At 41.0% G+C, this 26946-nt stretch overlaps 1 protein-coding gene across 3 annotated transcripts; it reads left to right on the forward strand.

Moving 5' to 3' along the window:
• Positions 1 to 951: 951 nt before the first annotated feature.
• Positions 952 to 26861, forward strand: LOC146702982 (liprin-alpha-3-like). 3 transcript variants are annotated; one of them, XM_085466070.1, is made up of 31 exons: positions 952 to 1361; positions 8556 to 9367; positions 13298 to 13399; positions 13827 to 13991; positions 14738 to 14812; positions 14910 to 14969; positions 15186 to 15314; positions 16070 to 16162; positions 16508 to 16560; positions 17063 to 17156; positions 17252 to 17386; positions 17505 to 17588; positions 17706 to 17837; positions 17920 to 17982; positions 18519 to 18598; positions 18940 to 19123; positions 20243 to 20436; positions 20532 to 20775; positions 20867 to 21006; positions 21095 to 21243; positions 21388 to 21484; positions 21724 to 21805; positions 22265 to 22465; positions 22548 to 22610; positions 22968 to 22994; positions 23778 to 23953; positions 24049 to 24146; positions 24245 to 24420; positions 24531 to 24599; positions 24957 to 25119; positions 26772 to 26861. In XM_085466070.1, the coding sequence occupies exons 2-31, from the start codon at positions 9032 to 9034 to the stop codon at positions 26822 to 26824; spliced, it is 3717 nt and encodes a 1238-aa protein (XP_085322196.1). In that variant the 5' UTR covers positions 952 to 1361; positions 8556 to 9031; the 3' UTR covers positions 26825 to 26861. The 3 variants fall into 3 exon arrangements, with proteins under 3 accessions (XP_085322196.1, XP_085322195.1, XP_085322197.1); XM_085466069.1 differs by having other exon boundaries at positions 952 to 1261; XM_085466071.1 differs by lacking the exon at positions 14910 to 14969 and having other exon boundaries at positions 952 to 1261.
• Positions 26862 to 26946: the final 85 nt, after the last annotated feature.

The following is a 26946-nucleotide window of genomic DNA, read 5'->3' on the forward strand; positions in this document are numbered from 1 at the left end:
TTTTTCCCACCCACTGAAGGTCCCCGTGGTGTTTAGGTGCTTTTCTCTGAGGAGACCTGATGCAGAATTACACGGGGTTGCTGAAAAAGCCTTTGTCACTTTAAATCCTTGCCATGTCTCAGTCGATGACATCATTGTCTGAGAACACATTACATCACCACTTCCCAGGCTCTCTCTCTTAAAGACAGCACCACCTTATGTTTACTGAGCCACACACATATACACACACATGCAGACATACACTGAGAGAGAGACCCACTGATCTGTTTACAAATGTGATATCAATATCAGCACGCATACTAATAACAGTGAGCATACACACTATGTATGGGCTGGTGAATTAATTTGGTGTAAATGGTAAATTAGGAACAGTAATCGTAAATATAGCTTGTTTCTAACAGGGCTATTCACTTTAAACATATTCCTGCAGTCATTAAATATCATTGGCATGCATTCCAGACACCATTACACGCTGTTAAATGCAGTCCTGAATACATTTAAAGGAGGAACCAGTAAGTTCTGATATAGGCTACAGTATTTATTGTGTGTTTGCAGCATAAAGTGAAAAAAGGTGGTGCATAATATAGACATAATTGTGACTTTTAGAGGCTTCTTCCATAACAATCACAGCATATGCAGACATATTTAACAGTTAGCAACACATAGTTTTGAGATATATGTTAAACATTCACGTGACTTTTTCTAATGAGCTGAAGTTGGACATCCCACAGCTTGCTTTTGCAGAATCATTTATATGCATATATATAACTGCCTTCTATTTAACTGGTGACTCTGTGGGCAGACTGCAGCCCAGAAACACGGGCAGAATTCGCTAGTGTCAAGAAAAATGTCAGCTGGTTATTTGCTCTTCTCTGATATACATACACACTGTATAATTAATCAGGTGTGTGGCCGGCCCGGGAGTGCGCGTGAGTGCGTGGCGCGCGCGTAAATCAGAGAGATGCGGAGAATGCTGAGAGAATGTTTCTTTAAGACCCATTACCTTCCAATCCGACAGAAGGGGGGTCTGTGGTAAGGTGGCGTATCGTCTCTCTCCGCGTCCCCTTCCTCGCTGCTTAGCTACATGTGGGCAGGGAGAGACGGGGGAAAGGAAATAATAATAATAATAATAAAACATACACTAAGCTTTATTTCGGCTCTGGGTGAGGGCACGCACGCCGAGGCGGGATCCGCGGGGGATGGATCTAAGGAATATTTAACATCAAACATGGACACTACAGGCTCCCCCCTGATGACTGTGGTAAGGATGGAACTTCACACCGCCCCATCGCAACCCAATTTCAACTGAGAGGGATAACAGTGTTCGTCGAAAGACGCAGAAGAGGAGAGGGGAGAAAAAGGCATGCATGTACTAATATATCGGTGGATGCAGTGCGCGCGTGCAAGCGTGTGATAACAAGTAGGATGCCTTGCATTGTGTTGTCAGGGATCGAAAGGGGGTGCTTTACATGTGTTTGTGTGTGAGTGTGCGTTTGTTTGCTTGTGTGCTGGTTGGGGGTGGGGGGCATGGTTGTATTTGCTAAAAGCACGGGCAGTTATTAGATAGACTATGCAACGCGGTATGTCGCTGTCGGGCATTGACAGGTGTGTTGGCAGCACACGCCAAGATTTATTTAGGGCGCGCTTGCTCGCTCCCGTTTGCATACAGTTAGGTGAGGCGATAGCTACTTGCGAGGGAGAGAGAGCGAGATGGGGTCCTCATAAGATGATAAGATGCCACTGTATATTGGCCTGCTATGTTTTGCTTGTAATTAATCATGGCTGCAACTAAGCTCTTTGCCGTTGGGAGCTTTGTAGTCAAACCACCCAGCTCCTCTCACTGCCTTATGGCTTTATAACTCCATAATGGTTGAGAAAAAAATTGGTCTGAAAATGTGCATTGAGTATTTATTTATTTATTTGGTAGGGGGACATAGTCCACAGTTTTAGTCGACCAGGATCTCTGTGGAGCAGGCATGGATTTATCTTCCTCCCAATCTGCTTTGATGGCCATTTTAACAGCCGAAGTGACAGATCTGAGAGCTGCAATACACAACTGCCCTTTTTTTTACTATAAGAATGTAGATGTGCGCGTGTGCGTTCGTGCGCCCATCATCAGATGGTCTTTCCTGCATACATTCAGAAATGGAGGTGCAGGCTGGCTACAGCTTGGTCGACCTGTCAGTTTCCCCCTTTAGCCTGGTGTGCAGTGTGAATGCCACTGCAAATGAAAGCATGCTGGTTCGGATCCCGGTGTTTCCATTCCTCCACCCAAGCTGCCGACAATCATTTATCGATTCCAGTGATGCGTCTCTTGCCCAGGGGTACCGTTAAAGGGGGAAGAGTGGGGTAGGCGTCCATTATTAGTGGCTATGCTCTGCTTTTAATGGAAATGCAAATAATTCACTGGGCATGCATGCATTCTTGGCCGTGAATGTGATTTAACATTTAAGAGGATGTAAAACCGGCTGCAGAGCCCCTCATTCTTCAGTTTCTCATTGTTGGCGGCTGTGGGAGCCTGCAAACCCCTCTCCCCGCCCCAGTGTCTGGTGGAAGAGAGCTGTTTTTGCAGCTCTATCGCCCCCTCTCTCTCTTCCTCCCTCCCTCCCACAAACACACACTCAGAGCACACAGTTTTTCTTTGCCCATTTTTTCTTTTTTCTTTTTGTGGAGACAGGGAATATTTAGTAACACGATACCCCGCCTAATTAGGGGCCTTGTCCTAACTGGTCATCTAGTAATCACATACTGTAAAGCCAGTCTGTCCAAGCCAGAGAAGGGAACCCATCAGAATTCAGTGTGACTGTTTATCACTTGTGATGATGATGATGATGATGATGCTGGTGTGGGCAATCACATTCTCGCAAGTACATTCGTTTCAGTGTGGTAAGACTTCAGCTGAGACTTCAGTAGTGACACTGTGCCTGAGCTCACCCTTTACACCAATGAAGCGGATACATTTTAGGGAAATGTTGCCACCAGCTCATTGTTTTCTATCTGCTTTTCATATTTCTACAGCAATAAGGAGAAAAGAGAAAAGGTCTAAGTAATGCTACTATGCTGCTAAAGCTTGTGGCATGATAACTATCCTACAGCAGTCTCTCTTGTTTTGTCTCTTCTGCACATGCTCATAAAGACAGATCCTGAAGCCCAGTGACCTCACAGCTGACGCTTCAGTCAAAACTGCAGGCTGCACAGTTATGTTATGCCTGCACTGAATCAGGACTCCAGCTTTTATTGCCGTTTTTCCACAACAGACTCATCATATGACACTGTAGGAATTCAGAGAAATGTTAATGTGACCTGTGCATTGACTAGTATGGCTGAAGTATTTACTTTAGCCCTTTCTGAACTAATGCAAAGGTGCTTGTTAGGATGGGTTATACCAGCCAGCGTGGATGAAAGTTTAATTCTGTCCTTAGCAGTGGCCTTTCTGTGCGCCTCAGTGTATGTTTTGGGTAGTTTGGAACACAGAGTAACTGCCAGAAGCTGTTGTTTATGTTACATTGCTGGTTTGAAGGAACCACTCGGGGAAAAGTCTGAGCAAACATTTGAGGGTCTTGGTGCAATTTCATGAACAGCATATTTTCACTAAGCTATGTAATGGACCTGATTCATACACCCAAGCCAGAGGCACCATCACCAAAGGGTTTTCAGTTCATATAGTACATTTTGACAAATATATTTGGTCCTTTTTAATGTAAAAAAGATGAATACTTTCTAATCCAAACAAAATGGTGCATTATTAAATTTCACAACAACAATGATATCAACGATTTTTTTTAAAAACACCTAATCCAAGGAAATAAGTATAAACATTAATGGCTTTATTAACAGACATACTTTATCTCTGATCCATACTGAGCCTCATCATCAGCTGTCTTAGTGCTAAGGATAGGCTGTAAATAACAGCCACCGTCGTGTCAACCACTGGATTGTAAAATCCTAACATGCAGTGATAAGCTGTCAGTCATAGGGGTCATGCCCTAAATAAGCCCTTAATAATTAAGACCTAATGCAATTTTCTTTCTCCTCATACTGTTCAGTCAGACAACTCATGTTTGAACTGACTGATTTTAGAACCCAGCTGATTTACCGGCTCCGCTGCTCCCAGTATATAACCTATTGCTGATGTATCTTTATCTTTATAACGACTCATAAATCAAAATTTAAAAAGTAAAGAGGAGAAACACTTTTCAGCCATATTATAGGTGTTGATGGCACATAGTTTGTCCACCTCAGACACATGTTTGGAACCACAGAAAAACCAGCTGACCCATGCAGGATCAAGCAGCGGGTGAACGAGTACAACAACGAGTTGTTGTAGCAGTAAAACAGACTCATAAATAACTAATAATGACACATAAAAATGCTAAGTTTATGCTTTTTGCGAATGAAAGAAAAAAAATACCGCCATACAAATTAGATTTTTAAGTAATCAGATATTGGTCTTAGTTTTAAAAATATATCATTCAGGGTCTAATTTATTTATTAAAGCAGGAGAGCCTAGTTTGGCATCTTGGCTATGAACTCATTCCTTTGCATAAATATGATGCACATAGAAATCGGAGTGATAAGTAAATCTCTCTCCCTGTAGTCTATAGGTGGATGCTGAGGTGGTGGAGGGGGTGAACCAGCAGTCACCCATGCAGGGCAGCAGTGTTACTGATGTGTCAGAGAGAGAGAGAGAGATGGCAAGTTTTGTAGCTAAAATAGATTAGATCCAAATTATGGTGTGTGATGGTGAAAGTGAGCAGCGTTAGTTACCACAAAAAGGGGAACTAGCTGGAAATTAAATGTATTTTTACAGCAAAGTTTAAGGATGTTAATTTATGCTGTAAAGTTTTGAATTTTAACATGTGGTTGTGAATGATTGGCGTCAGTATCATTTTGTAACCCCAGAGGCTATTAGATATTCAGTGACATTTTTTGTATCAGAGAATTACACACCTAAAGAAGTTTTCCCACTATGAAGCAGATTATCACCTTATTATTTCCTGTGTCTGTGTTGAAAGGCCTTACCTAAAATCTCACCCTTTCTTAATATGGAACGCACACTGCGGTCTTGATATGGTTTATTTTTGTGTATGTGGTCATCAGACTGCAGCTATTAATCTGTCAAAGAAGTTCAAAGCTGTTCCTGAATCAGATTTTTATTTTGAACTGTATTTTAAGGATATGCAGGCGATGCCAGGTCAGTCTTGCGTCTTAATTATCCACCAGCGGAGCAGGAAAGGAAGTAAGCTGTTTTTTAGTGGGACACACAGCAATATTGCCAAGTGCTCTAGCCAGCTCACCAGCATGAGAAGCTAATTCAGAGCTGTAACAGACCTTAAATTACCAACCAACAGCTACCCCATTTGTGGTTCCTGGATGCCCATATAACAACGATAAGCACTGATTTTACAGGAAAATCTGGACCATGTTGCCTCAGTCCCCACCGCCCCATTCAACCTCCAATATTCTGTAAATACATACAGTGCTGCCCCTTAATACACTCATTTACACTGCCTTTAAGATTGATGTGTATAAAGTGCTTTAAGTGCACAATATGGCATCTGAGCATATTTAAGACGCCCTTCTTAACATACTGTAATACCGCCAAAAGGCTTTTACTGTGAGGTTTTATATCATTTTAATCAGTTTTGGTTGTCAGTGTTGTTTCTAAGTTGTTGTTTCATGATATCACATCATAAATACCCAAATTCTTTAGGCTGAAACGTTTTGAATACAAATAGTTCCAGTAATTTCTAGTCCCATTTCCACAGGTGAATTAAATAAAGCATTTGACATGTAATCTCCCTTTACAAAATTGGGTTGTCAATCAAGAATAGGTTGTTTAAAGAGGTCAGTGAATTAACAAGTCAGCCACAAAATGACAGACCACATAAAACTACAGAGTGGGGTCGGTGAGTTTTGAGGTCCAAAGTGTGTAAAAGTCGTCAGCATGCGGCTGAATCAGTAACAGCAGAGTTTAAATCCATAAACATCAGCAAAAACAAGCTGCTTGCTTGGAGCTTCACAGTGTTGGTTTCCATGGCTAAATAGCTCCTGTAGGTGTAAGTGGACCAGTAATTTTGTTCACATACTGTTTAAAGCTGTTTGAGTACTTATCCGGTATTAGGATTATATGGAGATCCTCTGAATACTCCAAATTTAAGTAACATTGCACAATTATTAAAATGTACAATTACATAAACTAAAAATGTTTTAGGAGCTGAATTTTTTTAACACCAGTCTTTTTTCACCAGCTGATTCACACTGTGGATGAACACCAGCTGATTCATTTTTCCAGCAACTATATACCTTTTATTTTTGATTTTTTAAATTCAAATTTAGGGCTGTCCTAAATACATAGTGGGGGTATTTAATGCTAAACACCAAAGGTTTTTATAGATTGATAGATTTTTATCAATCCCCCATTTTAATTTATTATGCTGTCCCCTTTATCACCGAAGAGACCACTAACTGAGTTATTATCACTGGTGCTGAGCCCTGTGGCCTAAATATGGTTGAATTACAAAAAAGATTATTTTTGCTGAACTCTGAAATTCTTCATTGCACTTCCTGTTTTGTTTTTTTTTTCAGTCTCACTGATAAAAAAGAATTATGTGTAGTTCACCACATGAGTCCAAACCACTCGAAAGTATAAAGTGCGAGCCCTTAAGTACTCCAGATAAGACAATAAAAAATATTTGTAGAAAGCAGACTCGAGACAAAATAATAATGCTGATTGCTTGGAACTGTATGATTTTGGCCCACTGTTTGCAGGATCAGACACAGGCCTCATTTGGTAATTTAAAAAAAGGGTAATTTAAGATATGCAGCTGATTAAAAGAAAACCAGTGCAGTGAGCTCACTTCTTCATACTTAACTGCCTTGTTTTAGAAAAGCCTTACATTCTCAGTCCATCCAGGTCATGAAAAAAGAAGGCAGTTGAACCAAAAGAAATTCAGCTGCTTTCTATTTTCAACTTCTCAAAAAAAGCTTTGAAATGTAAAAAAAAATTAAAACTTGTTTTGATTTTTCCTAAATTTCAAGATTACCTTAATGCTTTAACTTCACTAACATATTTGAATGTTTTGTTCATTTCTTTTTCTTGTGGCCAAGATCAGATTCCAGTATGAACTGGTCCAAAGCTCAACTGCATGCTTAGCAGAGCTAAATGACTCTTAGATTTCTCACTAAAAAGTTAAGCTCACCATAAAACAAGAATCACGTGAATGGAAGTGGCCCAAATCAGAATAAGAAATATTAGATACAGTTATGAGTTGTGCTCATATCACAAAAAGCAAACACTCTTGTTTGCTTTTGTAGCTAAAGTTTGAAAAGTAGACTGATGCCACTCTCTTATCTGTCCGTAACAATATAACGCTAGTGCATCATAATGCTAATGCAGCATTTTAGCATAAAAGCTAACACTGTTCCACCTGAAGGTAAAAACCCATGTATCCACAGTTCAACGTGATTCACTGTGGTAGATTTTGGAAACGTTGAATCAAGCCAGAGGCAACTATTTCAGTCTTTGGGGCAGATTTACTAAATGGGACAAAACAGTGTGCTAGCACAATCCCCAAATAGGGCTCATAGGTGTATCTAGTTTTTCAGTTGATGTGCAAAAAGGTGTGCGTTTTCTAAACACAGGCACAGTCAGTAATTTTCAATGTCAAGCACAAAAAATAAGATGCTTTTGTCGGGGTGGAGTATTAGCACAAGTAACAGTAAACTGAGTTTTGCAGATGTTAGCAAATCAGATTTAAATATATCCCTCCCTATATTTTTGAGTCTTCAGAAAGGAACTCAGAGAAAAAAACATATGCAACTCTCTGAGTTTCCACCCTCCTTGGGTGTTTTTGTTTTTACACCATAACCTAGTTTATGACTTAGCTAGCTAATTTCTAGCTGGTACTTTACACTGTATTTCACAAATAGATATGAAAGTGACATCAGTCTTTTCATATTATAGTGCGTTATAACCCCGAACTTGTCGTGACAGATGACTGTCACGCATTGTATAATGGAGGTTTCTTCCTGTTCAAAGGGAGTTTTTCCTTACCACTGTCGCCAAGCACTTCCTCATAGGGCTTCTTCTGATTGCTCTGTATTACGTCTTCACCATACAATATAAAGCACCTTGAGGTGACTGTTGCTGTAATTAGAACTCTTGGTGTTTTCCAAAGTATTGAATTATTGTTTCAGTTACCTTTTAAAGTCAGAGTCTATGTTTTGTGGACTATAACTGAGTTGAACAGCATTAGTTTAAATTTTCACTCATTTCTCATGGTCCATGAATCAGTGTGAATTGTATTCAGATTCTGTTCATTTCATTGGAGCTGCCATTGCATTATTACATATTAGGTCAACCTGTTTGTCATTTTGTCAGAAATGCTAATTACAAATCAGCAGTTGGCTTCATTGTCACCGTTCCTCACATTTTCATTAGTCTTGTTGTCGCAAACTACCAGCTCATGCTTGTACAGTACTTTCACAGTTGTTATACTCACAGTGGAATTTATTGTGTGAGATCTAATACAATGTGTGCTTTGATTTTTCAGCTCTTACCAACGACACTTTGAGGAGCCCTGTCTTGTGGACACAATTTAGGTGCATTGGTCCTCCTTTGTCCCTTCCTTTCCCATTACCCCTTCCCTTCTTCACCCTCAGCCAATCCTACAGCCACCCACAGAACGACTTTCCTGCAGTCCCTCTTATATAACAGGGGAACACATAAGCCTTCTAATCATTTGCCATGCAGGTTGGGACTGAGTGATGCAAGTCTAGTGAGCAAAGACATACAAAAGTAAGTGCAGGAGAAAACAGTTTAAAAAAGGCAATAAACACAGGAAGATGTAGGAGTAGACATAAACCAAAAGAATAATATTTTTTGAAAAAAAAAATGTAAAGATTTATATTTTGTACATCAAACTTTTGGCTGAAGCTTAACAAAACCCAAGGCACGACAACAGGCGTTTTGCACGTACAATCCCCCATTTAGTTCTCTTTTATTACTTGACACACACGACACGGTCTCATGATGATGTGCGAGGTGATGCCCACCATATCCGAAGATGGGCGAAGTGGCACCGGTGGAGGCCCCACTTCACCCGCCAGCGCGGGAATCGGAGGCCCAGGAGGAGCAATGGGTGGAGGAGGATTCAGTGGCAGGGAGCCCAGAGGTGGAGGAGATGAAGGAGGCAGCACAGGGAACTTGGAGTCTCTAATGGTCAACATGCTGACAGAAAGGGAAAGGCTGCTGGAGAACCTGAGGGAGACGCAGGAGAGCCTGGGTACAGCTCAGCTCCGCCTCCGTGAGCTTGGCCATGAAAAGGAGTCGCTTCAGAGGCAGCTATCAATTGCTCTGCCACAGGTAAATCTGTACACGTATATATTTACACTGTGCTTGTGTACGTGGGTTACAACGTTTGGGTGTGTTTTCCTGATGCAAGTGTTTTATGGAACATTTCTGCCTGTAAGGTAACTTTTGCTTATTCTCTGCGTTATCAGAACTGAGTTACATATGAGTCTGCATTTATGAGTGTGTCATCATGAAGCGAGCTCATGAGACAGTAAGCCTTTGCAGTGATGCCTCGTGGAGAGAGAGAGACACTCAGCTCCAGCTAGAACAGGACATTAGACACTTCCCCCACTGCATGCTTAGAGTCTTCACTAATTCTGTTTCTAGTAAATGCTGTAGGTTGACGCTCGTCTGGCTGTCAAGTCCAAGTTGCATCTGCAAATTTCCCCTTCGTTGTGTAACCAGGTTTTATTATGTTTGTTAATCATATCGTTAGTGGGTGATTAATGAGAGTGGAAGATAATATGTGCTTGGGCCTTATCTGAACTTCAATAAAAATGTAATTTATTGGAATTCTCTGAGCTTGCCTGATAAAATTGCTTATTGATATTAACTGGAATTTACAAGTTTTATCCTACCATTATTAAAAAAAACTCAATCTCTCCTTTCTCCTCATCTAAAGCTGAATGTATTGTAATTATAGTATGTAGAATTTAATGTACACGTGACCCCTCTAGCCACTAATATACAAGGTGTGTCAGGACAAATAATAATAATAATAATAATATTTTTTTAATTCAGTCAGATTCCTTTTTATGCCTTTTTGATAAAGTCCATTTCTGACTTGACTGTTGTAATGGCTTTCTTCCAAACATTTAGGGTTACTGATGTTAAGTTAATCCACTGAGTTACTCACGGTTCAGTTTGGTGTCCAAAAGTAGTCCAGAGTGAGTAGGAAGTCAAAGAGTGTGTGTGGATAACAAAAAGGTGCCGCAGCAACCCAAACTAAAGAAAGTGATTAATGTACAGTATGTATACAACACCATATACTGACCACTAGGGATGGGTATCGAAAACCGGTTCTTGTTGAGAACCGGTTCCCACTGTTTCAATTCCTTGGAATTGTTTGCCATTTTTGCAAACGATTCCCTTATCGATTCCAGTCGCCCCGAATGACGTCACCACGTTGCGGAGCGTCATTTACCTGGCAGGAAACACGGCGCGTAAGCGGCTCAAACGCTCAAAAGTTTACGAGAACGGATGACAACAGGGCAACTTGCAATACTTGCAAAGTAGATACTTCATTTAAGGGAGGAAACACTACGAATATGCAAAAGCATTTGCTCACAAAACACGTGATAACCTTAAATGAATGTCATGTTTTTAATTCCGCTCCGGACTCGTGAATCTCAACCCAGCAGCAGCGGTAACGTTTGCACGTCCTCTCCCGTTAATGCGGCAGGTAAATAATCAACTAACAGTGCATATTATGTTAGCGCAATCTGCCTTATTACAAAACCTGCTATTACTGTGCATTTAGGTGACCATGATGAGACAGACAGACAGAGTCTGGCTGGCTCAGATGCTGGCAGTTCTCGCTGCAGTCTACCGGTAGCGTCTCCTTTCAGGCCAGGATAGACGAATGTCACCGAGCAGTGACTAAGTTTGTGGTAAAAGGCTTGAACTAGTGTTGCCAACTCCTCAGTAAGGAAAATCGCTATTGGCTGTCCTAAAAGTCGCTAGAAGTCGCTAAATGATGTCATCGCCTGATTTGCATAATTGGTCATGCTAATCTAATTGTAACCTATGTTGTTGGAGAGAGAAATAACATCGTGGAAGAGACATAAAGTGAGTAAAAAACTTCCTAAATGCATTTAGTTTATTTAGAACTACAAATTAAATTTATTTTAGCAATTATTGTTTTTTTTAATGTCACAATTCCAACCCTGCTCCTTTACCCGGGCTTGGACCGGCAAAAGTGACCTGAAATAGGCACTCTGGTGGAGTTACTTTGTGTGTGTGTTTATAAGTAGTTTTAAACCTTGTGATCCACAAAACAGCATACGAGTAAAAGAAGAACTGACTGCGTTACAGCACCCACTGCTTGTTGAGAGTAAAATCGATACGCGCTTTCACGTCCTTTTTTTAGCGACCTTTTTTCTAAAAAAAAAGTCGCTAAGGGGTCTGAAAACTCGCTAAATATAGCGACAAAGTCGCTAAGTTGGAAACACTGGCTTGAACCCATTTGCCACAGCAGATGCCCCCAATTTTAGGTAAGTGAATGTGTTTAATTGTAGGCAGGGACATTACTGGATATTCTTGTGTAATTGCTACTGAATAATTTATGTTATGCTTTGTTATTGCTACAGAAGAAGATTTATTTTATTATTTTACATTTACAATTTTTTTTCCTGGGGACCCTGTGACACCCATTGAAGAGCCGTAGGCTGGATCTCTTAAGATCTCACTGTTGGGTTTGTAAGGCCATGTTACTCCTAAATTTCTATCTTGTTCAAAGAGAAGATATAAAACAAAGTTCTAAGCTAATCGAACTTAGTGTTCTCCTTTTTTAAAAAGAATCGATAAGAGAATCGATAAAGAATCGAATCGTTAAACAGAATCGAAAATGGAATCGGAATCGTGAAAATCTTATCAATACCCATCCCTACTGACCACGCAGTTTAACACAATACTTATTTATAGCAGGCAGTTTTACGTGTCTCCTTAGTATTAGGCTCTAACACTCGTCTAGAACATCATACAATCTACATATGCTCTCCAACTATTTTGATAGCTTATTATAGTTTGCTTATTTTGAACAAAAATACCACACATTTTCCCCTTAAATTTCCATAATAAACCTAGTTTAATATCATATACATCCTCCTACATGTCCACTATATGGATGTTGAAATGTGTTTCTTTGTTTTCTCAGCATATCAGTTTTTCCATAAATTAATTTACTGGTTATAATAATAATAAGCAGTTATGGCCTTGAACACCTCGGAAACAAGGTTAAGTATTAATGTAAGAGCCATATTGTTGGATGGAATTCGAATGTACATGTGTTCATGTGAGTGCAGCATGAATTATAAGACAATGTGTAATTTCTCCGCGACATAGGGCCACGTGCACTGTAGACCAGGAATTCAAATTTATTCAAACAAATGGAGGCCGTAGCCTGTAAAGATAGAGTGAGATGAAATAGAAATGAAACGACAAGGGGACAAGGAGAGCCAACTGCGAAGCTGACCCCTATCCAAACAAGAAACAATCCCATAAGGCCAAGAGCCAATAAACACGCTGTGTCACCATCTGTATAGATTTCTCTTTGGCTCTTTCTCTTTCCCCCCTTGTAAACACAAACCAGTTTCATATGCCTACCTTTAAGTGTTTGTGAATCCTAACCCTAAACATCTGCACACTGTCACTCTTAAAAGCAGCTTCTAAGGCCTTAGATGCGTTTTATGGAAATAAAAAAATCTTTTACCGTCGATCCTATGAGTTTTTCTCACTGTGCAGAAATCGTGTAGTACTACCTCTCCTTTTCGGGCTCACTTTCAGCACCATGAAGGAGTTGCGAGCGCATTCCCAGTGGTGCTGTAAATGACATATCAATGCTGTGTTTTGGGGGGTCTCTCCTGTGCATTCCAGAGCCGAGTCATTGTGTAACAGCCTGATGTAATCCATGCATGAATGCGAGTTCACAGAGGATGAGCACGATGAGAGCGGTGGTGGAAAGTGTGTCATTGATTTACATGATTATTATGTAGGTTTACATCATGTTTGTCCTCCTACATTGCTGGTCTCAGGTGTAAGCCTTTGGTTCTGTATATTTTTAGCACTATGTGTGCATTTGCTGTGTGTGTGCATGCTCGTGTCTCGCCTAGATCAAAACTCACTGCAGCTGAACTGCCTGTGCCGAGACCACTTAATCTATTAAAGCCATACGTTTGTGTAGTTTGTTTTCTTGCCTCTGAACGCAGCTTGTGTGTTCCACAGGAGTTTGCTGTGTTGACTAAAGAGCTGAACGTTTGCCGGGAGCAGCTTCTAGAGAGGGAGGAGGAGATCGCTGAGCTGAAGGCAGAAAGAAACAACACACGTGTAAGATGTTTAGCAGCCATTTTGCTTATTAGCACTGTAACAGGCTCTGTGTTATCTTCCTCAGCCATTGTGGTTGTGTGGGTGTCACACTGTTTCATTTGCTTCTGTTTGTTTTTCCTTCTCTTGATCTTCTTTTTTTTCCTAATCCACGCTCTCTTTTCTCTTCATGGCCCCTTTTCATTGTCCATATCTGCTTTCATTATGTCTTTTTTTGCTGTGCTGAACGTTTCTCGTCACTCTTAAAACCCTCACTGCTCTGTGCCGCCCCTGAGCCTACTCTCTTTTTTCATGATCCCGGCAGTTACCCTGTAATCTCTGCTCCTGTCTCTAATTCCTGCTCATTTTGTATGAGCTTTTTCCTTCAAATTGCCTTTCTTACCTCTCTCTCTCTCCATCCTTCTCCCAATTAACCCACTCAATCGTTCAGTTGTTGCTGGAACACCTGGAGTGTCTTGTGTCTCGCCATGAGCGCAGTTTGAGGATGACGGTGGTGAAGAGACAAGCCCAGTCCCCTGCAGGGGTCTCCAGTGAGGTGGAAGTCCTCAAGGCCCTCAAATCCCTGTTTGAGCACCACAAGGCCCTGGATGAAAAGGTGTGTTTGAAAGGCTGAGAGCAAGAGATTTCACTCGCTCAGACCAAAAATTGAGCCAAAAGATTATTAAACTCAAAGTCATAAGTCACTAGAAACATGCTTGAGGTAAAAAGGGAGGTGAAAGGACAGAATCGGCAGGTGGCAATAGAGCCCACTAGCAGCACGGAGATGTCAGAGGGAAAGATGGGAGACTTTCCAGATTAAATAGACCACCAAAGTGTGAGGGTGTGTTTGGTGTATAATGTGAGAACAGAGAGGCAGGATATACATATATATACAACTTGGCTGCTCAAAGTAGCATTCAGGCTGCAGGTTTAGCTCACATGTTTCCGTATAAAATCAAATATTATTGCTTTATGACAATGAAAATTTACTTTGACGTTGTTTGCTGTGATGATCATATAAAGGTCCACTTATAATGAACTGCTCTTCTCCCGAGTTAGCACTAGAGCATCATTTACTGTGATAGACGTGAATAAATCAAGTCCTGTCAGCCTTAGTGATTGTCTCATGAGGATTGCTCACACCCAGTGCTGAGTTGGGTTCAATTAAAATGCAGTGTGGTGTGCAGAAATTCCCAGTGTAGCTTCCGTGGTGAGCTTCATCTCTGATGCGTGTGTTTTGACCTCTCATGAACTCTTATTTGCTTATTCGGTAGTGATAAAAATGTAATCACAATCTTGATATTAATTCCCCGGTGTCAAGTTGACTTACTGCATGCCATTTCGTATTGCTTCACCCCGCAGGTTCGAGAAAGGCTCCGTGTGGCCCTTGAGAGGGTGTCCATGCTAGAAGATCAACTCGCAGCGTCTTCTCAAGAGGTAAAGTCTAACGTGCCAGGATTGTGATTTGACGTTAACGAGCGGCTCAGTGTGAAGGGAACATTTATTTGGATCGTCTGTTTATCTCTCTTTTCAGGTAATCTCTTTAAGAGACCAAATTAAAAGACGTCAGCAAGGGGTGGACGGCGGGAAAGATGTAAGGGAGGGTTTTATGCATGTTGGTTCCAGTTGTTTTTGTGTATGTGTTAGCGTCCAGACAGTCAGTAGAAAGTAGATATTGGGTAACATGGTGTGTCAGTGTGATTTTTAACTCACCTACAGTTTCATTTACGTTTTTCTGCAATAACAACCCCATTCTAACTCTTTTTTTTCTTCATCACTCTCATTTCCTGCTTTATTCTCACCATTCCAGCGACTGCCCAATGGTCCTTCCTCTGGACTGGAAGATGGGGAGCTTGACAGACAGAGAGAAGGGGAGATAGAGCGGCAGAGAGCTGAACTCTCCCAGCTGAGGGAGAGGCTGGCCCTCATGTGCCGGCAGGTTGGTGTTTGTGATCCTCTGTGTCGAACTTTGTGAGAATGGCTTTTAGAGTTTGCATTGGGTTTCATGTCTTAAACGGTACGCCCACAAATTCTCTGTCAAAATCCAAAATAAAATATAAAAGCTTCTAGCAAAGTCCTGATTAAATCATTTACTATTGTCCACACATCCACAACATGCCTGACCCATCCCAAACGGCCTGAAGGAAAGCAGGTGAAACTGTTTGAATTCCCAGCTACATTTCTGTCTCCCCTTTGTTTGTAAGTTTGGTTTATTATATAACCCACCCTGGCTATCGTAATAAATCAGTGCCAGCTCCTCACTAGCAATTCCAGCAACACAGCATATCCCAAGGAGGAGGATAACTAATCACAGTACTTCTCCTGGTCACCCTCTTCCCTCTTGTGGCCGGTTACACTACTGCAGTTGCTTTAAGACACCGTATTCATCCCATATAGTAGGCTATATGACGCCATTTGATTTTAATAGCTGTACGTAGCACAAAATCTTACATAAGAGATCAGAAATGTTTAGAGTAAAATGAGTAATGCTTTGCTCTAACCTTCAAAACATCTTAAAACCTTTTGCGTGTTCTGTGCGTCACCACGTTACACCCCCAGAGTCTCGTGTGGACCCAACTGGCATTTGTAATCAGTCACTGTCTTGTCTGTTTACACTTAGTGCCGTGGCGGTTAATACTGGCTCACATAGGTTCAATCTGTGTCATCTCTGGTCCCTTTGTGTTGTCACGTTAGGTCGGGGAAATAGAGGAACAGCTTGCCGCCGCCAGGAGGGAGGTGACGAAGTCAGAGGAGGCCAATCAGAAGCTCCAAAGGGAAGTGAAAGAGGTTTGTTGGGCCAGTCTGTCTCTTCATGGCCAAGACCCTGAGATCTCACAGCACCCAGGGTTCCAAGAGTACAACGCAACAGGCATATGTATTAATATTTATTATTCCAAAGGGGGATGAGAGTAAAATTAACCGATATCAAAGAAATGCTGGGCTGAAATGAATGCCATAATAAATATTAATATACTCCTGCAGTCTAACAATAGAGTGCTCTGTGCACGTATTCAAAGAAGCGTAGTAGAAATCTCTTACCTGGCCAGTAGTTTTCTACGTGATAAGCACTCATGTGTTTTGTATATTGCAAGTTTTATATTTATATCATTTTGTTTCATGAAATATTACCAGGCCCTTTGCCAAAGAGAGGACATGGAGGAGAGGATTACAACACTAGAACGAAGGTATTCTTTTCTTTTCTTTTCTTTTCTTTTCTTTTCTTTTCTTTTTTTAGTCTTCTATTTGTAGCTATCTTGTCTATTTGTCATCTATTTGTAGCTTGAAAGAAGCTCAAGACCAGAAGACCAGAATTTTATGCATAAACTATGATGCACATAGCAGAAGGACCATATGTTTCACCTGTTGGCAGGCAATGCGTTGCAAAAGCATCGTGACGCCTCTTTATAGCATCTAAGCTAGTTTTACATAATGACATTTGCATTCACTAATGATTCAGTGAATATTTGGACAGAAACAGTAATTAGTTTGGATGTATTACCCCTTAGATTTGATGTACCGGGTTATATTAACATTTGTTTAGAATTAATACTCCATTAAACTATCTAAGTTCCTGTTTCAGATTAGTGCTGTTTCAGCACCAGCTAACTTAAAACAGTCACAAACATTCATATATGTCACGGTATTTCGATTGCAGCATTCCTCTTTGATGGCGGCTTTGTGTTGCAGGTACCTCAGCGCCCAGAGGGAGGCGACTTCTCTACATGATATCAAAGACAAGCTGGAAAATGAGCTGGCGAGCAAGGAGTCCCTGCACAGACAGGTAAAGTTTGGCTCAAACAAGCCAGTATCCAGCTGTGTTGGTAACAAAAGTCACGAACGTTTCTGTGTCTGATGAATGTTTTCTTGACTGTCTAGAGTGAAGAAAAGAACAGGCAGCTACAGGAGCGTCTGGATGAGGCGAAACAGAAGCTCCAGCAGACCCTGCAGAGGGCAGAGACATTACCTGAGATTGAGGCCCAGCTTGCACAAAGAGTGGCTGCTCTCAACAAGGTGGGCAATCAATATCAACCACTAACTCTTTTGAATAGAATATTCCAGCTTTTTTTCGAATCTCATTTCAAATATTTTAACCAGCATCTGCAAATATCTTTCTGTTCTTACACAAAAGGCTGAAGAACGTCACGGAAACTTTGAGGAGCGACTACGGCAAATGGAAGCTCAACTTGAGGAGAAGAACCAAGAGCTGCAGAGGGTGACATTAATCATATTTTGCTGCTGAGACACAGTCTGATGTGAATTCTCAATTCTGAATAAAGTTTAAATTTTATCTCTGCTTTTATTCCTCCTCTCCTTCGTGTCTTCATTCCAGGCCAGGCAGAGGGAGAAGATGAATGACGAACACAACAAACGCCTCTCAGACACTGTGGACAAGCTTCTGTCAGAGTCCAATGAGAGACTTCAGCTGCATCTCAAAGAAAGAATGGCAGCACTAGAAGAGAAGGTAGAAAAAGAAGAGTATTGTGTATAAACCACTGTACCACATGAAAATGCATATGTATACTTTTTGTTTTCTTTGCTTCTAGAATGCTCTTTCTGAGGAACTGGTCAATATGAAGAAAATCCAAGATGATCTTCTTGCTAATAAGGTATTCACTTTTGTATTTTTTGTAGTTACAGATTAGAGGTGAGACACCCCATGATATGATGTTATCACAATACTTCACTCACGATACGATATTATTGCGCTTTTTTACAGTTTGCAATAACTAATACTTCGATGGGTAACCTTTTTTTTAATAGTTAAATAACTTATCTCAATTAAGTTATTATGCTGCCAAAAGAGGCTGTGAGCCAACACCAACACCGTCACTAAAATCTGCCATAGAAGAATGAATGAGGTCAACTTGGTAATTACATGTAGTCTGTTACTGATAGTGCAGATAAATCATCAAAGCTAAGTGTTGGGTGATTTTTCATTTGAGACTATTTAATCGAAGCCCTTTTTAATTGTTTCCAGAGTGTTCGGACTTGTTTAATAAAATATTAATATTTGTTGTATTGATACAATATCCCCACGCAAAATTTCACGATATGATGCTGTATTGGTTTTTTCCCCTACACCTATTACAGATGTTTAAACCTTTGGCGTCATGCTAAAAGTGTTTTCTCCTCTTTGTTTTAGGAGCAGCTGATTGCTGAGCTGGAGCGAGTCCAACTGGAGCTGGATCAGCTGAGAGGAAGGCCAGGCTCGTCCTATTCCAGGTTAGCTGACATGAACCCTCACGGCAAAGTATTTATGCACCGTGCCCTACATTTATGAATACTCAAAGTCTCCCAAAGAACACAGCGCTTATGCTGAGTACACCATTTGTTTACACTCCTCTGCTTTGTAAAGTTGTTCACATTGTACCTGGAGGCTGTTGGGCTGTCTGATAAATACACAAACAAATGCTTTATTCATAATTTTATAGCTTTTAGTTTTAAATTCCTTGTTTATTTATGGGGGAATCTTTGTGTGTGACAGTGCTGTGTGTTTGCACACTCACCCACGAAATGTTTTCAAGTGCTGCTGCTTAACATTTGAATTCTGGATCTCATCATAGGGCGGGCAGCGTGAGCTCACTTCCCTCCACCCTTTTTCGAAGATCTCTTCCAGGGAGTGCCTCGGAGCTGCGGTACCCTCAGGGTGGAGGCTCACTCCCAGCTGGCTATGGCAGCTCCTCTAGTGGGGTCGTGGTCAGGCGTCACCGTGGCCGTTGGGGGACTCCTAGAGATGATAGTAACAAGGTGTCGATCTCAGGCTGAGATAATGATGATGTGCATATATGCAACGTTATATACAGCCATCATAGGCTTAACTTTATGCTCTGAATGATTTCTTTAAAATGTTCTTTTTTCCAGGGTGGTATGATTGTACAAAGAAACAAGAACTGGGTGCAAAAGTTTGAATTTATTTGGGATTTTCTCTGATCCATGCAGGGTTAAAAGTGTAGAAATACCCTCACTAATGTTTCATATTCCAGAAGCCTAGTGGGTCAATACTAAACATTTGCAAAGTTGCAAGATCATCAGTTAAAACAACTGTATGTAAAATTAAGTTATTTGGATTTGTCACCACTTCGTCAAGATCTAAAAGAAGACCCAAACTGTTACCTTCAGTTGAAAGGAAATTGGTTAGGATGCTCAGGAACGATGCAGGAATCACCAAGGCCTGCTATGAGCTGAGAACTGCCTTAAAACCAACATCACTTCCATACTAAAGTGTGTTTTTCATCACTATGGGCTAAGAGGATACAGACTAAAATCGGCATCTTCAATTTCAATTTCAATTTGCAGCTGCCCACATGGACAAGCCAAATGTGTTCTGTAGAAAGATTTTATGGCCAGACAGGATAAACATTCAGCTATTTGGCACAATGACAAGAGCTATGGTTGGGGGCTTTTGAGCGTAACAACACTATACACAAAGTGGATGGAATAATGAAGAAGGGGGAATTTAAATGAATTTTACCAACTCTGCCAAGAAGAGCAGTCACATATTCAGTCAGAAATATGCCAAAAGCTTATCGATGGGAACCAAAAGTGTCTGGTCAAGGTGCAATTTGCTAAGAGACATTTAAGCAAATATCAGTAGGGAATGTGTATAGTTTTGTGTAGAAAAAAATCCCAACTCAGTTCAAAGTTGTGCACCCAAATCTTGGCTTTTAAAGACTTTAAAGATGCATGCCGCACAATCATTCCACACCGGGACGTGAACAATTCAAATAAATCATTCAAAGCACCAGATTACCAAGATATATAAGCCTTTGTAAACATTTGACCACAACTGCATATACTGTGATATGGTGCTATTTTCTGAATGACACCATTGTCTCTATCCGTTCTATTGTTTTTCTCATTTTCCAGTATGGAGAGTGGGACAGCAGCACTATGCTGGGTCCTGGGTTTGAGGGCGGCGTGGAGGGAGGCTGCTCTGATGATGAAGAGGATCGGGAGACTATGTTCGGGTCGGAGCTGCTCTCTCCCAGTGGGCAGACGGATGTACAGACTTTGGCCATCATGCTACAGGAGCAACTGGAGGCCATTAACAAAGAGATTAAGTAGGTTTTGTGTGCAACAGTGTGTAGATGAGAGTGTTGTGAGATCCTAGGATTGTTTAGCCTACTGTTAAAATTCTTCTCTCTTCTCCTTTAAGGCTGATTCAGGAAGAAAAAGAAAGCACGGAGCTGAGGGCAGAAGAGATTGAGAGTCGGGTCAGCAGCGTAGCCCTCGATGCCTCAACTCTTCCACCCTCTTCACTGGGTGGACGTGACAGTGTCGGGAGGGGCTACATGACTCCCTCCATCACCTCGTCCACATTGGCGTCACCCTCACCACCCAGTTCTGGACATTCCACCCCCCGCCTGCCCCATTCACCTGCCAGGGAGAGCGATAAGCAGGTGCTGTCTCACTGCTGTTTTATACCAACAAATGAGTGAAGTTACACTGAATTTCCCCATATAAACCTTTTGAACTTTGTCCACCTTACAGAACAACAAAGACGGTGAAGAATGCAGAGCACTCGCCCTGATTGACTCCACCCCTCCGCCTGTTCCTCGAGCCCTACGGTTGGACCGAATGACACACACTCACCCAGGGGCAGGCCTTGATGATCACCGTGAATTTCGCAGGTACTCAGAATAATATTAACATGCAGTATATTTGGCTCTGAATTTAGCCCTGAAGTGGACTCAGTTTTCTGTCCCTCTGTTTGTCCAGTCTTTCTGCTGACGGTGCCACCACAGCTAGCCAGGATTCCCTTCACAAAGCCAGCAAAAAGAAAAGCATCAAATCCTCTATTGGTCGTCTCTTTGGCAAAAAGGAAAAAGGACGGATTGGTGCACCTGGACGTGAATCTGCCTCACTGGGTGTGTGAACAGCCTGGACACTAGTCATTCAAAATGCCGTCTCTCATGTCCAAGTCATACATTTATCTGTTTGCAGTGAGAGAATCATCAACAGTGAAACCAATACAGGAAGTAATTATTATTTTTAACCTATGATCTTTACAGCCTCCACACCCTCTGATGACCTGGGTTCAGCTGATCCATTAGGTCTGGCTAAACTTGGAACTGGAACAGTGGAAAAAGATCGCCGCAGCAAAAAGAAGTGAGATCAGTCATCTTTCCACACGCTTCTCATGTTGTAGCGACATCTTTGATCCTAATGCGATATTGCAATACATTTCGTAGTTTAGTATTAATTTAAACAGAAAAATGTACGCCTATGCGGTGCCGCAAGGCTGAAACGTTTTTAACTTCTCATGTTGATTTTCTATTTATAAAAGAAGACAGTGGTAAGGTGAGATATGAAGAAATTAATCTTCTGTTTTCCACTCTCCTTGCCAGGCACGACTTATTAGAGGAGGCATGTCGTCAGGGTCTGCCTTTCGCCTCATGGGATGGCCCGACTGTTGTTACGTGGCTTGAGGTACGTTTCTGAGCCTCAGGACATAAAACCATCAGACTGATTTGGACCAGTTTATGTAAAGTTTAGTATGTTGTCATTACCGACATATTACATTACCGGAATATATATTGTATACATGATGGTAGATGATAATATTATTTAAAGCCAAAGCTTTAAATAATGAGGTCAGTGAATGCACAGGTAGAAGTCTCTTTGGAGAAGTCTTTTTTTCCACTCTTGGTAAAGCAGCCCTACTCTACTGCTATTAAAACCTTCTGTCTGTGAAGGGCAACCAATCAGAAGGAAGCCAGCTTAAACGGAAGGTAGCTGGGGAGAAAAGCTAAAAATGCTCGTTTCAGAAATAGGATGTATTTTTTTTGGTATTTCACTCACAAGGTTTTTGTCACCAAGTCATACTTTATTTGAAGAATGTTACTGTTACTGTTCGTTGTGCACCACTTCTGCTTTCTGTTGTCCCAGCTGTGGGTCGGGATGCCAGCGTGGTATGTGGCAGCATGTCGTGCCAACGTGAAGAGCGGCGCCATCATGGCAAACCTGTCGGACACAGAGATCCAGAGGGAGATTGGCATCAGCAACCCTCTACACAGACTCAAACTTCGCCTAGCCATTCAGGAAATGGTCTCCCTCACCAGTCCATCTGCACCCGCAAGCACTCGCTCTGTAAGCCTGCGTACAAATCCCAGTTAAAAAACACAGCACGGGGGGTAGACACAAACTAATAATTTGTGCGCTGCCGTTACAGTCAACAAGTAACATTTGGATGACGCACGCTGAGATGGAGTCTCTCACTGCTGCCACCAAACCAGTAAGATTATATTTCATGTGAAATACAGAGAAGCTGTTTTTATATTGCATTGATTTATTTGACACATTTGTTATGTCGTGAGCAAACTGTCCCGTTAATAAGGTTTCTTCTTTTTTTTTGTCTCTTAATTAGGCATGTTTGGCTACACCTTTCCCTTGCTGTTCCCTAAAAATCAGTTTTGATGTAGTGTTTTCCATCTAATTCTCACTCACTAACAAAGCTTTTCCTCCTTTTGCCTTCCCTCTCCTCCTCTGTCCCGACACTGATTCATTACAAACACAAACTCTCACTGGTGACCTTTCCCTCTCTTTGCAAATATCTGCTCCTTTCCTCTGTACGCTCGGCCTGAACCGTAAGGAGCAGAAGGAGTTCAGCTGGGATCAGGTGAGCTGCTGAGAATCCACAGGCCATCACATGATTTGCAATTTATTTTTAAATAAAGGCTTACCAGGAAACCAGGAGACACAGCCTTAAAGGGAAGAAGAGCTAAAACGAAGTCTTTAAATATGCATCTGTGTGTCTAACGAGACATGCTTATATAAATCCAGGTTTGAAGGTTGTAGACTGGCACTTATTTTGCCTTTTTTTCATCTCTCTCTTTAAATAATCAGAAAGTGAAGGAAAACAAAAAGCAGCAGAAATACTTTACTTTCATAGGTCTAGAGTTAACACATAACTAATTATTTGAGACATGAGTTACACTTTAGCGGCGCATTTTTAGAAAGTGAGACCAAATTGTTTTTGCCATTTTAGGCTACAAGTATACTGTTTCCTGTTCCCAGTAATACAGAATTTGTGTCAGAGAGATGTTTAGCATGACCGCTGAGTGGCCAGCAGTGTGTATACACGAGTGTGGTGTATATAGAGCCCACGGGAAGGAGAAACAAATGGAGAAAACCCTGCATGGCGGGGGATTTTGTTTTTATTACACTTTCAGGTTTCCCCTTTACTACTATTTTCTCTGCACTTTATCTGCCCTGTTCCAAGGAATTAAGAAGTCACTAAATATTGTTAATACAAACACATTGTAATTTTTCCTGTTTCATTATTTAGCTCAAGTGAAACACACAAATTTGTTTTATATTCAGAATGTTACCTTTAGGATTTTTTTTTTCATGTTTATTATGCATCTTGTTTACTCTCATGTCTATAAACCTTGTTCTCCAGATCCTGGCCTATGGAGACATGAACCATGAGTGGGTGGGAAATGAATGGCTGCCCAGCCTGGGTCTACCCCAGTACCGCTCTTACTTCATGGAATCGCTGGTTGATGCTCGCATGCTCGATCACCTCACCAAGAAAGAATTGAGGGGCCAGCTGAAGATGGTGGACAGTTTCCACAGGTGAAAGAAAGGACACCCACGTTATTGGATTAATTTTATGTTCTGCATATTTCCACCCACTGCATGTCTTAGGTCTCTGTCCTTACTACTTATAGGGTGAGCCTTCACTATGGCATCATGTGCTTGAAGCGCTTGAACTATGATAGAAAGGAGCTGGAGAGGAGGAGGGATGAGAGCCAACATCAGAACCAAGGTGAGGCCTTTGGATAATGCCCCAAACTTGATTTCAAAGCATTAGTTTACTCACACTGGTGTGTTTTTGTCTTTGTCTTTGAATTTGTGTTTCTCCAGATGTGATGGTGTGGTCCAATGAGCGAGTGATGTGCTGGGTGCAGTCTATCGGTCTAAAAGAATTTGCTGACAACCTGTTAGAAAGTGGGGTCCATGGGGCCCTGCTGGCACTGGATGACACCTTTGACTACACTGACCTGGCCCTCCTTCTTCAGATACCAAATCAGAACACACAGGTAGACTACCTCACGTGCTCTACAACAGCCGGCGATGTCAGATGCTCTTCTGTTATCTTAATCTACAGGTGTAAAATTACCCGAAACATCTTTTCGTCTGTCTCTTTCAGGCAAGACAGCTCCTAGAGAAAGAGTACAATAATCTCATCTCCATGGGAACAGAGAGGAGGCCCGATGAGGTACAACAACAGGAAATATTTTCAGGAAATATTTTTTTTGCCCTTTGTTTAATGTGCTATGAAAGATAAATTTCTTTCAGGGTTAAAAAGAAAGACTAAAACATGGCTTTTCCTTGTAAAGGAAGGCTTTACTGCTAGTGAACTGCTGGCAAGCCACAGTGGTTCAGCTGTGTTTACACGGGTGCTAATTGCTTAGTTACAGCTTGTAGGGCTAAAAACTGTGCAACTGTGGAATATTGTCACAACAAATACTGCTTTGTCAAATACTGTTTTGTTAAACCCCACTAATGCATAATGAATAAGGGCCAGTGAATGCTGTTGTTTTGAATCACTAGCATTATTTCCTTGTCTCCACAGGACGGCACAAAAACATTCACACGGTCACCGTCATGGAGGAAGATGTTTAGGGAGAAAGACCTCCGTGGCGTTACCTCCGATTCCTCAGAAACATTACCTGCCAACTTCCGTGCCTCTGCCATCTCGACCCCGTCTGTCACACTGAGAAAAGTCCAGAGTGAAGGTGAGGACTTGAGCATGATAACAACAATACTGTCAGGATCAGGGATTACACAGCAGTTTTTTCCTGTTTAAAAAAACCCCAAAGGAACAGTTCACCCCAAAATCAAGTTTCTATCTTTTATTTCTCTGGCTTTTGCTGCTATTTATCATTCTGAAGTATTTGGGTGTGAGTTGCTGGGATGTGGAGATATTAACTGCAGAACTATGATGGAACTGGTTGCTCCAAGCACCAAAAAAACCCCCAAAAAAACCTGACTCTACAAACCTTGCTGTGAGCATGTTATCTATGTGCATGCTTCCTTTGTTTGGCAAATAGAGACAGTAAAAAGAAAATAGTTCCTGCATAAATTTGCTAACAACAAGGTTTTTTGTGATTTATACAAAGAGATATTTTGGTGCTCCACATGTACCATCTGGATAGATTATATTTATATTTAAATACAGTGCTGTGCAAAACCCTTGAGTCAACCCTCATTTCTTTATAATTTCATTTCAAAGAGCCAGACTTGGGGTTTTTTTTTTTTCTAAAATGGACTTTTGAAGCTTTTCTTTGGACATTGGCTGCTTTGTCACTCATTTTCAGGTGAACTCTTGTACCTGACCCTTTTCAGAGAAGTGATTTTTGTTTGTTTAAGTCAGTTAACATTGGTCTATGAGTCATTCAAGAATAAAAAAAGATGCACCTAATGGATGAAGTCTATACATACCAAACATAACTGAAACATGTGCAAACATATATGGAAATAAAACATAAAAGGCAAAGTCTCTGGGCCAATCCATGCCCGATATGTTCCTTTGTGTGTTTTTCCACCCAGATATGCTTTTACCAATCAAATGGTATCGCATGGTGGATCTGATGATCCTTTTCTTATTTTGAAAAGAGCTCCAACACCATTGGCTGAAATGCCTCCACCATGTTTTAGATGAAATTAACAGAAATATCCAGTATTTCTTTAGAAAACGGTTTCCTGTTCTTTTTCTTCATAACCAATGAAACTAAAGATGTCTGTAGACATTGATATGGTTTGGACCAAAATTTTCAAGTTTGGATTCAGCACTCCAAAAGTGTCACATATCTCATCCTTACTCCCTGTTTCACTTTCTTAAGAATGGCTTCTTCACGGCTCTTAAGGAAGAGAAACAGCAGCTGCACCTATTTCCCATTTTCTTTGCAAAATATAAAGCAATGAATGGTGATGCAAGACTTTTATATTAAAAACGCATTATGCAGAAATATAAACAAAGTCTTGCAAATGCTCCTACTTCCTACAGTGATAATAACAATTTAGCAGTTTCATTGGTTATGAAGAAAAAGAACAAGAAACAGTTTTTTAAAGAAATACTGGATATCTCTTTTAATTTCATGCAGAGCAGTAGATGAGAAGTTTAACATGATTTGCTTTACAGTAAATATGAAACTATAGCCAGTAGTTGGTTTTTCCTGAGGAACAGTAAGCTTTATTAGCTTAACAGAGCAAAATCAGTGTTTCCCTAGGATGCTGTGTTTCTTAATAGTTTATATTTGGAATACAGAATTTAAAGCTTAGCAGTGCCGTTTTTTTTAATAACATCAGTAATGTTTTGCTTTACTGACTTGTATCTGTTTGTCTTGTATATTTAACAAGGACTAATCACCTTTTTTTCCCCTGTCAGCAAACTCTGGTCCAAGAGCAGAGTCGGGGTCTGTGAGAACATATTCCTGCTAAAAAAAAAAAGAAATAAAGAATTAAATAAGCACACCAGGTGAGAAAAGCACTCTGATTGATCATAGCTAAAAATAGCTTGAGCGGACACCACATCAGTCACGTCTATACGGTGCCATTATGAC

Source organism: Copadichromis virginalis, linkage group LG8, assembly GCF_057382275.1.
Source record: "Copadichromis virginalis isolate Kocher_CV1m ecotype Utaka linkage group LG8, C_Virginalis_male_GT1.1, whole genome shotgun sequence".
NCBI lineage: Eukaryota > Metazoa > Chordata > Actinopteri > Cichliformes > Cichlidae > Copadichromis > Copadichromis virginalis.

Bases quoted from the DNA above. Each gene is read 5' to 3' on its own strand.
- LOC146702982 (XM_085466070.1), top strand. From the start codon at position 9,032: ATGATGATGTGCGAGGTGATGCCCACCATATCCGAAGATGGGCGAAGT. The intron at 16,561-17,062 runs GTATTCTTTTCT...TTTGTGTTGCAG, and splicing joins ATTACAACACTAGAACGAAG to GTACCTCAGCGCCCAGAGGG. The intron at 24,421-24,530 runs GTAGACTACCTC...TGTCTCTTTCAG, and splicing joins TACCAAATCAGAACACACAG to GCAAGACAGCTCCTAGAGAA.